Source organism: Leuresthes tenuis, unplaced genomic scaffold (genome assembly GCF_036924035.1).
Source record: "Leuresthes tenuis unplaced genomic scaffold, fLeuTen1.0.hap1 SCAF_10, whole genome shotgun sequence".
Classification (NCBI taxonomy): domain Eukaryota; kingdom Metazoa; phylum Chordata; class Actinopteri; order Atheriniformes; family Atherinopsidae; genus Leuresthes; species Leuresthes tenuis.
The window spans coordinates 10,455,726-10,469,767 of record NW_027325364.1 but is presented as its reverse complement, the minus strand read 5'-3'; the positions used below and the strand labels follow the sequence as shown (position 1 = coordinate 10,469,767).

Below are 14,042 nucleotides of genomic sequence, written 5' to 3'. Positions count from 1 at the left end.
TAATTAACTTTTTCCATGTTACTTAACCTTCTGGTCCTGACAAGTCCTAACACTTGTCAGAAATAATCAGTACTTATGTACAATTTCCACTGGTGGGATACTTTCACATTCAACATCAGCAGCTCTGAATAAAACACTTTATTAGTCAATAAAGTAAAAGATTGTGTCATTTTACAAGAACTGAGTGTTAAGAAGAAGGCCACACATTGTTTGCTTTTCCAACTTTTTTATTTTTTATTTTATATGCAACCAACCACAAGGACCCATGATAAAATATACTAGCAACTGGTTAAATGTACTAACAAAAGATAAAGATTTATAATAAAAAATAATCAGGCTCAGAATTAGATGGATTACTCATAATTAAGAGATGTAGTTGTTTTAAATATTGTTTTTTGCATTAAACAGTTTTCTAAAATAACCTACAGATATTTATCTGACAGATATATATGGTCCCATCACCAAATGTAAAACATTATATCAGAGGCTTAGCTATAGCATTACATGTTGGTAACTCAACTTGACAAAGAGCTCTGACTTTTTCAGTCATGCCCATTTGTTATCGAACAAAATTCTCAGCTCACTGTAGACTTCTCTTTTGATCAAATTTAGGAAAACTTAGAAAATATCAGAGAGGAATAAAGTCAAGAGACTTGGAAAGATACACATCAAGCTGTCAAGAGCATCAGTACGAGCAGGACAGTGAAGACAGGAGAGGCCACCATTCCAGGAGAGAAGCCAAAAATACTACAGCAGAAAGAAATCAATAGATTAATTCAAATAATACATGGAAAATATCCCACTATACCCAGTATAATACACCACTTTGTAACGTTGTCATGTCAGTGGTTCTGTAATGTATCCAACCATCTGCACATGAATGTGTACACTGTATGCGGCTAAGTAAATAAGTTTTTGTGGTATGCTGATGCCCTCTGTTGCATTCAAAGTCATGTGACTACATTTCTTTACAAAACTGAAATCCAATTGCAATGCAGAGGTCTGCAAGCTGCAGTGAGTAGTACACCACTGTGTAACCTCATAGCCTTTCACTCCAGTAATTCTGTAATGCATTTAACCATGTGTATATGGGTGTGTCCACTGTACACAGCTAAGTAAATGATTATTTGCAGCATTCTGATGTACTGTAATGAACTGAAATTTGTATATTCCTTTGGATTACTATTACCACTTTTACAAGGGTAAAATATATGAGCAAAATAGGGACATACCTGTCATCTGTTGTTGTTGGAGGTTTAATGGTGGTGGGTGAGATCCTGTAAAAGTCACAATATTATTTGATAAAAATACTGACATCCACTTTCAGAGAAAATTCCAAAATCTTTCTCAAGATTTGTTCTAAGTAGAACTGTTGTTTCAATATGAATGCTATATTCATTTTTACATTGTCCTACCGTGGTGAGCATGGGCCTTCATTCAGATTTGTGGGAGGATGTGTAACATTCACATTGAACCAAGTGTAAAACATTATATCAGAGGCTTAGCTATAGCATTACATGTTGGTAACTCAACTTGACAAAGAGCTCTGACTTTTTCAGTCATGCCCATTTGTTATCGAACAAAATTCTCTGCTCACTGTAGACTTCTCTTTTGATCAAATTTAGGAAAACTTAGAAAATATCAGAGAGGAATAAAGTCAAGAGACTTGGAAAGATACACATCAAGCTGTCAAGAGCATCAGTACGAGCAGGATAGTGAAGACAGGAGAGGCCATCATTCCAAGAGAGAAGCCAAAAATACTACAGCAGAAAGAAATCGATAGATTAATTCAAATAATACATGGAAAATATCCCACTATACCCAGTATAGTACACCACTGTGTAACATTGTCATGTCAGTGGTTCTGTAATGTATCCCACCATCTGCACATGAATGTGTACACTGTATGCGGCTAAGTAAATAAGTTTTTGTGGTATGCTGATGCCCTCTGTTGCATTCAAAGTCATGTGACTACATTTCTTTACAAAACTGAAATCCAATTGCAATGCAGAGGTCTGCAAGCTGCAGTGAGTAGTACACCACTGTGTAACCTCATAACCTTTCACTCCAGTAATTCTGTAATGCATTTAACCATGTGTATATGGGTGTGTCCACTGTACGCAGCTAAGTGAATGATTATTTGCAGCATTCTGATGTACTGTAATGAACTGAATTTTGTATATTCCTTCGGATTACTATTACCACTTTTACAAGGGTAAAATATATGAGCAAAATAGGGACATACCTGTCATCTGTTGTTGTTGGAGGTTTAATGGTGGTGGGTGAGATCCTGTAAAAGTCACAATATTATTTGATAAAAATACTGACATCCACTTTCAGAGAAAATTCCAAAATTTTTCTCAAGATTTGTTCTAAGTAGAACTGTTGTTTCAATATGAATGCTATATTCATTTTTACATTGTCCTACCGTGGTGAGCATGGGCCTTCATTCAGATTTGTGGGAGGATGTGTAACATTCACTGGTCTCCCTTTAGGACATGGTAGAGTACTTCCATTAACTACTGGAGTGAGATCTGTTAACAATGCAAGAATTTTAGACACATAAAACAGAGTAAATTTCAGTTTAATTCAATTGTTGAGTGATTTAAATGTTTCAGGGCTAAGCAATCACCACTCTATGCCTATGGCTTATGTAACGACTCGGGCACTCCGGTTGTCACATGATTGTCGTCTTGCAGTGCCTACACCGCACTTAAGACAATCCAGACTCTTTTCACGTGTCGTTCCACGATGGTGGGATGACCTACCAAGTGCTACTAGAACGTCCCTGTCTATCTTCAAGAAACTTTTGAAGATCCAGCTCTTCAGAGAGCATCTCCTATCCTCGCATGTACCCTGTACTTCCCTACCCCCTTTACTGCACTTTCTGCACTTCCCTCTATGCCTGCACTCTATCTCTACACTGTCACCCCTGTCACTTCTGACAGAGTCTGACCAGTGGTTTCCTTCTATGTAGCTTATTGTTAGCTGTAATGTTATATCTTCATTTGTAAGTCGCTTTGGATAAAAGTGTCTGCTAAATAAACATAAACATGTCCCATACCCTCCCATTATGCCTCTACTGTGAAAGACGACAATCTAGAGTCCCTGAGGTGTTGTTTTGTACAATGTAGTAACCATGGATGTTTAGTTACATCTTCTCTCCTGCTGCATTCATATAAGATCAACAGAAGGAGGACCGCCAAGTACTGGCTTTTGGGTTTATGCCCCATAAATACTGATTCATACCTGGGATATTAACCCCAGGTACTCCGCCTACATACAAAAGTATGTCAAGAATTGTTGTAAAATTTGAAATCTAGGAGCATATCTAATTTTAGCTGTGAAAAACATTCAACCTGCCTTGAAAGTTGAAGGCGAAAATGGCACTTCCTCCTTTCAGGAACTCTCTGGATTTCACTGTGTCCATGTCCAGAAAATTCCGATACCCATACAGAACTCCACCATAGACTACCTGATTATTCTCATCTAGAAATAGTTGACTTCCAGTCTTACGAGGATTGTCCCAAAATGAGATGCCTGTTAATATAAAACATAGAGGTTAATGAAGGTTTGAATTATTATTACATTTTCTTTTAAGTTTTCTTTTACTTTTTTGGCATTTTCATTTGTTCTTGTAAACTTACCATTGTTGGCGACCTGAGTTTCATCAGTGGTGAAACTTTTTTGCTTTGACATCTGAAGTTGAATGTTTGGGTTCTGATCCAGCATTTGGAAAGTCATTTGTCTTCGAAGACAGGGAAACTCAAGCTGGTCATCAAAGTCACCTGAGAGGATTTGAACAAAAACTCCAAAAAATGTCTGACGGAGTACAGTCGCTATCCGGTATGCATAGCCCTCTTTGGAATACTGCCGTGGGCTGTATATTCTGGTTCCATCAGCACTCGTGTTCAGGAGTTTCTCAAAGTCATCAATCTGCAGGGTCACATGTGGACACTCAGTCTCAGAAAGATTGATGTCATCAATTGAGAAGCCCCCTGTAGAGCTTCCTGCTCCTTTCCGAACCTCAAACACCACCTGGAACTGCTTGGTGGCATTCAGAGAAACATGCTGGAGCTTCCAGTGAGATGTTATTGCACCTAGAGGGAGGATTTTTGAAAGACTGTTTCACTATTTGCCGCTGACTATTACATTGTCACAAACATTCACAGTTCAGCTGTCTTAAGTACTCTGACATTACCAGTGATCTGTCCCATGAAGCGGAGGGTTCCATTGGAGTCTTGTTCATCTTGAAACTCTCTGATCCAGATGTTAAGTTCATCTGACTCGTTACCACTATTGTAATAGTAGAACCGGAGGCACTGGACATGACACCCCCTTTTGGGATTCATCATCTGGGTCTCCAGTAGGGCTGAGTCTCCTTCCTGACCTGATGCTGTGCTAACATGCATGAAGTAACCTGTTTCTTGACCTAGAATGATGAGGTCCAAAACTATGTCATGGTGTATTCCTGGTTTTATTAGATAGCAGTTGACATATTACAATGAATGACCAAGCATTGTGTAATAATCAAATTTTTAATTCTTCATTTAAAATAATCTGATACCCTACCATGATCACTATTTCCACTGGGTAGGGTGGTGTGGTCAGAGTCTGGACCCCCAGAAGCTTGTTTTACCACTTCCCAAGTATTTCCCCTCTGTGAACAGCGGCTCATTTGGCACATGATTCCATTTGAAAAGCCACAGTATGTCATAAAGGCAATGGTTGAGTCTGTGAAGATAAATCCAAAAAATAAGTGTTGAAAAATACACAGAATTGTTTACACTCCTGACCATGTTAGTTCACAGTGTAAAAAGGTACAAAGGCACACCTTAACAGCCTCCAAATCATGACTCTGACTATGAAATGCAGCATCCACTTAATCAGGGGCACATTCATGTCTGTTTGGCAACCTGATGAAAACCAAAATTTGTTCCCATTTTAACTTTTCCCTCACTCCTGAAAATATAGCTCCTATTCAACCAATCTGACAGTCAAATATTTGCTATACATGCTGGTAACAGAAATATCTCAGCTATTAGGCAGTTAACTATTAGGTAGGCAACTATGGTCTGCCTGACATATAGTTACTGAGACGTTTTAGTTAATGTTTGCATTTAAAAAAAAAAAAATTTAACATTGTAAATGGTGATTTTTAGAGATAGAGGCTACTGTCTGTATTATATTGCAATGTTCTATCAATATGAAAGTACTGTAACTTAATGATCATTGTTAGTGAGACACATGATGATTTGAAACTTTCAGACTTAGCGTGAGCCTTAGTTTGGGGTCCATTGCATTAGATGCTTGTTCAGATGTTTAGATGCTTGTTTTTCCTATCTTAATGCATCTGTTTCAATAATGGTTACAAAAATGACACAATAATAATAAGGCCTGACATTACAAGAAAAGACTTCTGAAGTGTGGGTAAAGGGTTCGGTCAAAAACCCATTTTTCTTTGACACGTGAAGCCTGCATCTTGCCTACCAGCTGTCAGTCAAAACCTTAACATGCACAGTCAAGTTCCGCAACGGTTATAGCATGACTTGGTTATCTGATTGGACCACTCTCTTTTCTCCCAGTATACAAAATGAAAATAGATTTATTGACTGGGGTATATCCGATGCTGCAATAATGTGGACTGCATGAGTAAGTGTTCAAAGCAGTTTTCTGTTTCTAACTTTGTCTGTGGGAGCTCATCATACATAGAAATAGAATAGAATAGAAAAATACTTGATTCATCCCCCAGTGGGGGAAATTCAAAGGAAATATTTAGGGAAACATGTAAATATACACATGATCCCTGCACTGCCATTTTTATTCAGTTACTTGAATCTAGTCCAACAACGCTGCAGTTATAAAATCTGGATTTTATTAGAGCAGAGCAACAGTCAAAATGAATGAAGTGACCATGTAGTTGTAATGGGCTGTTGTGCAGTCACAATTTGTGACACATTTAGAAATAAAGTAGCATGACTGGGAATTCCGCTTCAATAATATACATTTATGCCTTAATGATTTCACAAATAGCAGTAGGCTATCTCTTGTGGTTATTTTTGTTTTTCCTACATCGTCTTCTTCAGTGAACTGGATGGGAACTATAGAGCATGCTCAGAGCGATAAGGCCATTTTGAGTCTAGGTGTGCATATACACGCAGGAGTAATTCAACTATGAGATAACAAACAGAAACAGCTGGATGGAAAAAGCTGAATTGGAAAATGTTTCCATTCATAAAGATTTGTCGATGATATTTTTAGACACTCATACATAAGTAGAGCTCCTAAGACAAAAAAGGAGTTTGGAGCTGCAAAGGAACAGGCATCTCTAAAGTTTTGGCGAACATTTAGAAAAAAAGTAGGTTTTTCACGATAACTTTACTTTTCTCAGGATAATAGCACATTGCTATAAATTAATTAAAATGTTAAATAAATAATCGTGTTGGCACTTACTGCATTTGTAGAGAAGATTCAATTCCTGAACATCACTAGTACTAATTTCTAGATTTTGACCAATCACATCCTGGAATTTTGGATCTTTGGTGATAATTGTTGCGCCATTTCCATTCGTGAATGCACTTTTGCTGTAATGCATCACTGACCAGTAGTCGTATGGGACTCCGTGGGTGGTGCTCTCATCACTGCCAACCTTTCTAAAATTGTGCTTTTTACCTAGATGACACACGTAAAAGCTAAGCATCAATCACAGAATAATGATAATTTATAACAAAATTATTAATTTATTGTTGATTTGTAAAAACGTTTGTAAAACTAATTTAGTAACTTGTTGATTTGTGTAGATTTTAAATCCTGACACATAAAAAAGAGAATGTTATAATGAAAGTGTGAAACCTTCTAAGACATTATCCAACACGACTGTGACAAAATTGTCTCTGTCAAATCTGGACTGTTCATGGTAGAAGCCAAGTGCATGAAGAATCTCATGCTCAGCAGTGTCAATGGAATCACAGAATCTGCCAATGGAGATGACCTGTCCATTGAGCGACGTTCTCCCAATATATGAAAAACACCTAAAATGGAAAAGGCACTTATCAGTACTACTAACAATCTTTCTGTAATTATGCAAAAACACAAAAGAGTTTTTATGAAACAGCTGAGCAGAAATGTCAAAAGGAGCAAAAAGGCTGCACTGCTTTTCAGGAACACTGATGCTTAAACTTTTCTGCTTTAGACGTTTACATTTTTAATTCATCTAGTATTTAACTATGTAATGCAATCTGTTAAGTCAGAGTCCCATCTATCAACAAATTGCAGTACAACAAAAATGTCAAATGAATGTCCAATGTCCTGCTTTCAGTCTTGACCATATGACATGCCCCTTTATAAAAATGTAATTTTCCGTCCAATTCAAAGAAATGTCATAGTTATCTGGGCGGTAGATTAATGACGTCCTATGTGGCCGTAATTAATTGATAATCTCCTCATTTAATAAAAAACTGACACGTATTTAGTTTTGGGTTTTGTCTTACTGATAAATTGAAAAGCTGTGTTTATATGAATGGTACTTTGTTAAAACTAAGAAAACTAAATACATACCCATCTTTTTTTTGGAAAGAGATGTAATAATCCTCCGAGTCCCTTGGTTTGAAGTCGATGCATGTCTTCAGCCTGAACTGCTCAAAGGCTCTCAGGATGACTCCTTTGGCATTCATTTCTTCCATTGATCACGGAAATAATTTTAGAAACATTAAACAACAACTTTTAGAAACAACAACAACTTTAATTAAATCAGTGCATAGGTTAATCTTTTATGTTACTCTGCTGACTGATTCCTTCACAAACTGTGTATACACGCTAAGGTGAGTGGTGGGAGGGTGTGATAGTTGTGTATGTGCAACAGGATGATACAAAAAAGGAATGCGTTTCCACCTGAACCTGCTGATGCTAAACAAAAACAAAACTGAGGTAATTGTCTTTGGAGCCAAAGATAAACGATTGAAAGTCACCACAGAGCTTCAATCTATAAATCTAAAAACGACCAACCAGGCCAGAAATCTGAGTGTAGTGATGGACTCAGACCTAAATTTGGACAAACACATTAAGGCAATAACAAAGTCAGCCTACTATCACCTTAAGAATATATCAAGGCTAAAAGATCTGATGTCTCAGCAGGACCTGGAAAAACTAGTCCATGCATTCATCTTTAGTAGGCTTGATTATTGTAATAGCATCTTTACAGGTCTGCCTAAAAAGTCAGTTAGACAACTGCAGCTCATCCAGAACTCAGCTGCTCGAGTCCTCACTAAGACCAAAAAAGTGGAGCACATCAGTCCAGCTCTGAAGTCTTTACATTGGCTGCCTGTCCATCAGAGGATAGACTTTAAAGTTCTGATGCTGGTCTATAAAGCTCTGAATGGTCAAGGACCAAAATACATCAGTGACCTCCTGACCCACTATGAACCTTCCAGACCCCTCAGGTCATCTGGATCCGGTTTTTTATCAGTTCCCAGAGTCAGAAGCAGACATGGAGAAGCTGCATTCAGCTTCTATGCTCCACATGTCTGGAACAAACTCCCAGAAAGCCTCAGATCAGCTGAAACACTCAGTGTATTTAAGTCCAGGTTGAAGACACACCTATTTTCAGCTGCATTTGAATAAGCTTGAGTTTCAAAACGGAATCATGTTTTAACTATTGATTTTATCTTTCATATATATAATTTTTTCTGATTTTATCTATTGTTCTTATTTCCTTCTTTTGTTTAAATTTTAAATCATGCTTTTTATTTCTTCTGTTTTAATGTCTCTGTGAAGCACTTTGAATCACCTTGTTGTTGAATTGTGCTATACAAATAAACTTGCCTTGCCTTGCCTTGATGTTTCTTTCTTTTTTTGTCCAACTAGTACCACGTGACTCTGTCAGCAGCATCCCACTTATAGATGTTTACTGAAGTGCAAGCATGTGTCGTAACCATCACCAGCTTACCTAAGCAATGTCCTGATCAACAAAAGAAAGAAAAATAGTATTTACCGAGGCCGCTGTCCAAGACATATGGGACGGGGGATGTCCACAAGTTGTTCCCATCAACAATGCTACTCCTCTGAATGTTTGGAGGCTGAAACATACAAATATGATTTATATGAGGTGAAGTTCATGGGTTAGATGAGATAAACAAAAGAATACTTATATGTGTTAATAACACATTTTAATCGTTTGACTAAAGAAATACTTAATTTACCTCAAGAATGTCGTCATCTAACAAACCTAGGATGAAGCATAACAGTTCATGATTTTAATAAAGAACTCATTATTATGTAATTAAAGGTGCACGGTCAAAAGTGAAGCTTATAAACAATCCACAATAAGTACATCAATATGATATGAAGATAATTACCTTTGTTTGCCTCTGCAATGGTCTTCTCTTCACCGATGTCTATAAAAATAGATGAGATGCCACCTTATACACTGATTTGTTACACTGATTAAGTTAAACAAATTTCATTAGATAATATAAAATAAATTAAATCAAATAGCTCACCCACTATGTCTGGTTCAGTCTGTAATTAAAAAAATCAGAAACATGAATTAATTTAGTTAAAAATACATAATTCACACGTTATCATTACTATTTCAGATATGACCTTGTAGCATAAAACGTTTCCAAATTTCACATTAAAATCGTTGCCATGTTGAAAATAATCAGTTAGAAATTCCTCAAAGCTTTTAGATCAAGCTGCACTTATTTCATAGATTTGGTTTTTAGGCTGAAAATAAGATGGCTAGAAATCAGCTATTTCATTAGAAACAACAATAAGTAAAATCTCACGGTGTTTATTGAGAATGCCGATGAAACTGCCAAGGTCACCAGGAGAAAAATGTAGCTTTTCATCGTGGTGGCGAATCGAGCAATAAATCAGGGCTTTAATGAAGAGCAATGAAATTAATTCAAATATTGAAATACTGAAATGCAATAAAAATTATAATGTAGTTAATTCAAGAAAGTTAAACTAAGTTTCATTTGTCCGTCATCCTTGCTTACCTCCGTCCACCTTCAGTAACTGTCTGATCCTCAACTGTAAATGAGAAGCTTTAATGTAATAGGACAGTAGCAGTACAACAAAAGGTAACCAAACAGGTTTCCACTTGTTAGAGTCATGGCCATTGTATGAAGCTATGTTATATATGTGAACAAGGTGAACAAGTATGGTTTCTGAGAGAAAAAACTTGTCATTGTCAGATGCTGCGCTAATATACATCTGAGATGTATAATTTTTGGCTCTTTCAGAGAATTTACTCATTTTGATTATTGAAATAGAAATAGAAATGATAGAAATAATAAAGACAGGCTGTTTATTCTCTGTCGTACACTACATTGTTAATTCTATACATGATTCATGAAAGTGATAACAGCACAGTTAAGACCTATTGTCTTTAGGCTTCAGAACTATGTATCAGATCATGTTTAAAAGCAGTGTCACAGGGGTGAAACAGTTGTTTCCGCTCTGCAGCTGGCCTCACAAACAAGACCCCCCCCCTCAAAATTACAGTAATGTGTACTATCTCCTCCACGGACTGTCTACACAATACCTGTACCAATACCTGTACATACCTTCACTTTTACTTCCTGTTCTTATTTATTGTTTTTATTTATTGATCCGGAAAACAAAGAACCAGCACACCACAAAAAATTTCTTCTGTGTGTTCACCTACTTGGCAATAAAACTGTTTCTGATTCTGATTCTGAAATGCTCCATATTTCTAGCTATAAGAATAAACATTTATCTTATGCGCACATATCTTATACACAAGATACACCTTTGCACACTGTGCACACATTTCATATGCTCAAACACAATTTGCAAAGATGTTTTCAACTGGCCACAAATATGTTTGAACACCTTTAGAATGACTCAGAATTCTAATTTACAGCTCATACAATACAAAATCCTTCATAGAACACACTATACAGGACAAAGGATGTTCAGGATGGGTCTAACACACTCAAACATCTGCTCACATTGCACAGATAACACACCTGATGATTATGCACACGCTTTGTGGTTCTGTGCGCCTGTCCAGAAGTTCTGGCTTGAAGTCTGTGCGGACCTATCAACATGGCTAAAGTGTAGCATCCCTGCATGCCCCACACTGTGCATACTGGGTGACTTAGACAACATCAACATGGAAATTAACTCAGCACACATGGTTCTCACAGTGTTATGTATCGCAAAGAAAACTATTCTCATGAACTGGAAAGCGAAGAACAATCTGTGTATTAACCAGTTTAGAAATTTTCTTTTAGATTATATTAGCATGGAAACAATGTCTGCCTCCTCAAAACATCAATTGGCTGAATTTCATTCTCTCTGGTCCCCTCTGATTAGCTTTATCACTTAGTGGTGGTGGTGGGTTGCTGTCCCGTCGCTCTGGGCGGTTGGGTGTGTGCTGGGGGGGGCTGTGTGGCTTCGGGCGTCTGGTGGTCTCTCGGGTCGTGGGGACCGGGTTGGTCATTGCTGGGGGGGACTGTGTGTCAGGCTTGGAGGGCAGTTTTGGGGGCTTGCGGGTGGGACTGCCTTGCGCCCGGGGGGGGGGCCCTGCCTGTGCCTGGGGGGGCTGGGTTGTCCTGGACGCGCCACAGTATGGGTGGGTTGGTGCAGGTCCTGGTGCCGGGCTTGTTGCTCTGGGACCTCCAAGGTGTCCGCAGATGGTTGTTTTTTTTTTCAGGGTGTTGGGGCGTGCGGTGGGGGGGGGCGGTGCTTTTCCCCTGTTGGGGGGGTGGGTGGGGGGGCCTGGGTGATGGTCTGGGTGATGGTGGGTCTCAGGCCCGGGCTGCTGCGACTGGTGTGACCGGGTGGTTTGTTTGTTTGTCTGTTTGTTTTTTGTTGTTGTTTGTTTGTTGTTTGTAGAGGTCCTCCGGGGTGGGGTGGGGTGGGGTGGGGCGGGATGGGTACCTTCTGGGGGTACAGTAGCTCCCGCAATATGGTCGCTGCAGGCCCCGAGCCTGGTGGACATCAGCCCCTCCTGCCCTGTGTTGGCTCCCAGGTAGCGGGGATGCCTATTGCAGCCAGTCCCTGGCTGCCTTCTCCGGGGGAGAGTAGCTCCCCCCGGTGTATATCCCCATACCCCTCTCCCTTCTGGCTCCTGTACACAGCACACACTCACACATGAAGGGTTTTGGGGCCGTGTGTGTTCGGTGGGGTGTAGTGGATGGGGCCACGTAGGTGGTCCCCTTTGGTTGCACTCTGCAGTTCCCCGCCCCTGTTTTAATTACACCTTAGACATTACTACTTATCAAACACACACTCACACACACACATTAGGTCTTGGGGGGTGGTTACACTGAGTGGCATCTGGTGGGCGGGGCTCTTTGGGTATGTAGGCTGCCCAGAGGGCCGCGCTCCCAGTCCTACAAGTTTGGCTGCCCCTCAATTTTAATTGCTCACTATTAGAAAATATTGAAGAGCCAGAAGGGTGAGGGGAGGGGTCTTCTTCCCACACCCCTGCTTCCTGGTTGCTGCTCGAGGCGGGAGGGGCCAAGAGGATTAATTAATTGTTCTGCTGGTTCGGGGTCTGTGGTGGCTGGGGGGCTGCTGGCCCCCTGGTGTGCCCGCTGCGCTACACCCCAGCGGAGTTGAGGGAGGGAGGACGTGTGGATGTATGGGACGTGAAAGTGTGTGTGGTAATGATTGGGCCTGGATCTGGGACTTGCTGTCGCCTGGCCTGGCCTGGCCTGCCTGTGCTTCTCCCGATGGGGGGGCGGCATTGCCTCTCTCCGCTGCTCGCGACTTCACCCACCTGTGGGCACGTCTTGGCTCCCAGGGCACTTGGCCAGGGGTGCTGGGGCAGGCGCTGACCCACTGCGTGGCTGTCTGGGGCACTTGGCCCTCCTGGGTATTGGGTGGGGCCTCTGCCGGGGGGTTTGGGGGCGCTCGGGCTCCCGGGGCCCGGGTCCAGTGCACGGCCCATGTCTGGGCGGCTGGGACCTGGCGGGGTCAGTGGGCTGTTGCCCCTGGCTCTCTGAGGGCCTCTGCCCTATGCTTATGGGGGCTCTATCCGGGGGCTTCCTCTGCAGTCTTCTGGGTGGATGCGTGGTTGTCCCTGCGGTGGGCTTCCTGGGTTCTGTGCTCCGTGGGGGCTGCTGGTGGCCTGGGTCTTGTGGCCCTCTCAGCCTGCTTCTGATTGCTGGGGGGGGAGGGGCTGTGGATTGTGGCCCTGTACACTTATACACTCATAACTAACCACGGTTACCATGTAGATCCTGTACCATGGGTGTTGCATGTTCTCACACACACACACACACACACACACATTCATTAGCCCAGTAGCATGCTCGCTAAGCAGTTGATGTGTTATCATGTCGTCTCAGGTCATCTATCCACAGCTGTGTTGTATGCGATTACCGCTTCTTGTGCTTGTTTTTGTTTGTTTGTGTGTTTGTTTTTTCTCTGCTTGTCTGCTTTCAGGTGCTCCTGGTGGCGCTAAGGCTGGATTCCCCTCAGAGGCCATGGATTGTTGTCTGTTTTGTTTTTTACAGGTGTAGCAGCTGGTTGTCTGGTTTTTGTTTCTATTTTTGTTCTGTTTCCTCTTCTTTCCTCTTCTTCTTTCCTTGTCCCCCGGTCCGGTTCAGTTCTATTACATGTTATATATTGTAAACAAAAATAAATAAATGGGCATCAAGGGGAGCTTTACATTTATAAAACTTCCCTTGGCAAAGCAAATCTGTTTGGCATCAAAGGTATTCAGACTACAATTCTGCTGCCATAATGCTGAACAGGACAAGGGGAAAAAAAAAAAAAAAAAAAAAAAGATGTTTTCAACTGTCTTCTAAGAATCTCAAATAATAAAATGTTATATATTTTCTACACAATGAAGAATGATAACATTATAGCACCTAGCTTCAGCATGGTAGAAATATTTAACTTGGTTTCACTTCATTTCATGTTACAGTGAAAACTTGTTAGCTTTACAGTTATTTTACTGGAACTTCAGTTACATTGAATGTAATACTTTGAATAAATCAATAAAGACATGAAATCTTTTAAGTAAAATATTTTATATTACTCCACTCCAGAGCTATATTTCT

The 14,042-nt window shown here is 40.3% G+C and overlaps 1 protein-coding gene and 1 long non-coding RNA gene across 2 annotated transcripts; both read right to left on the bottom strand.

Annotated features, from left to right (window-relative positions):
* Positions 1 to 206: 206 nt before the first annotated feature.
* On the bottom strand, positions 207 to 2,557 carry LOC140316168 (uncharacterized). The gene is made up of 4 exons (XR_011917317.1): positions 2,429 to 2,557; positions 2,246 to 2,290; positions 1,233 to 1,277; positions 207 to 747 (listed from the first exon to the last, which is right to left on the bottom strand). It is a non-coding gene; the product is annotated as an uncharacterized lncRNA (long non-coding RNA).
* Positions 2,558 to 3,327: 770 nt separating this feature from the next.
* Positions 3,328 to 10,085, bottom strand: LOC140316166 (meprin A subunit beta-like). The gene is made up of 13 exons (XM_072393888.1): positions 9,999 to 10,085; positions 9,786 to 9,878; positions 9,498 to 9,516; positions 9,354 to 9,392; positions 9,198 to 9,223; positions 8,990 to 9,074; positions 7,558 to 7,675; positions 6,853 to 7,031; positions 6,454 to 6,672; positions 4,573 to 4,734; positions 4,202 to 4,432; positions 3,648 to 4,100; positions 3,328 to 3,540 (listed from the first exon to the last, which is right to left on the bottom strand). Exons 2-13 carry the CDS (start codon positions 9,846 to 9,848, stop codon positions 3,338 to 3,340), a joined length of 1,797 nt encoding a protein of 598 aa, XP_072249989.1. The 5' UTR covers positions 9,849 to 9,878; positions 9,999 to 10,085; the 3' UTR covers positions 3,328 to 3,337.
* Between the last annotated feature and the right edge of the window lie 3,957 nt (positions 10,086 to 14,042).

Coding starts and splice junctions, on each gene's coding strand:
- LOC140316166 (XM_072393888.1), bottom strand. CDS start 9,848: ATGAAAAGCTACATTTTTCTCCTGGTGACCTTGGCAGTTTCATCGGCA. Junction 6,673..6,852: donor GTTGGATAATGTCTTAGAAG/GTTTCACACTTT, acceptor TGTGTCATCTAG/GTAAAAAGCACAATTTTAGA. Junction 3,541..3,647: donor AACTCAGGTCGCCAACAATG/GTAAGTTTACAA, acceptor TTATATTAACAG/GCATCTCATTTTGGGACAAT.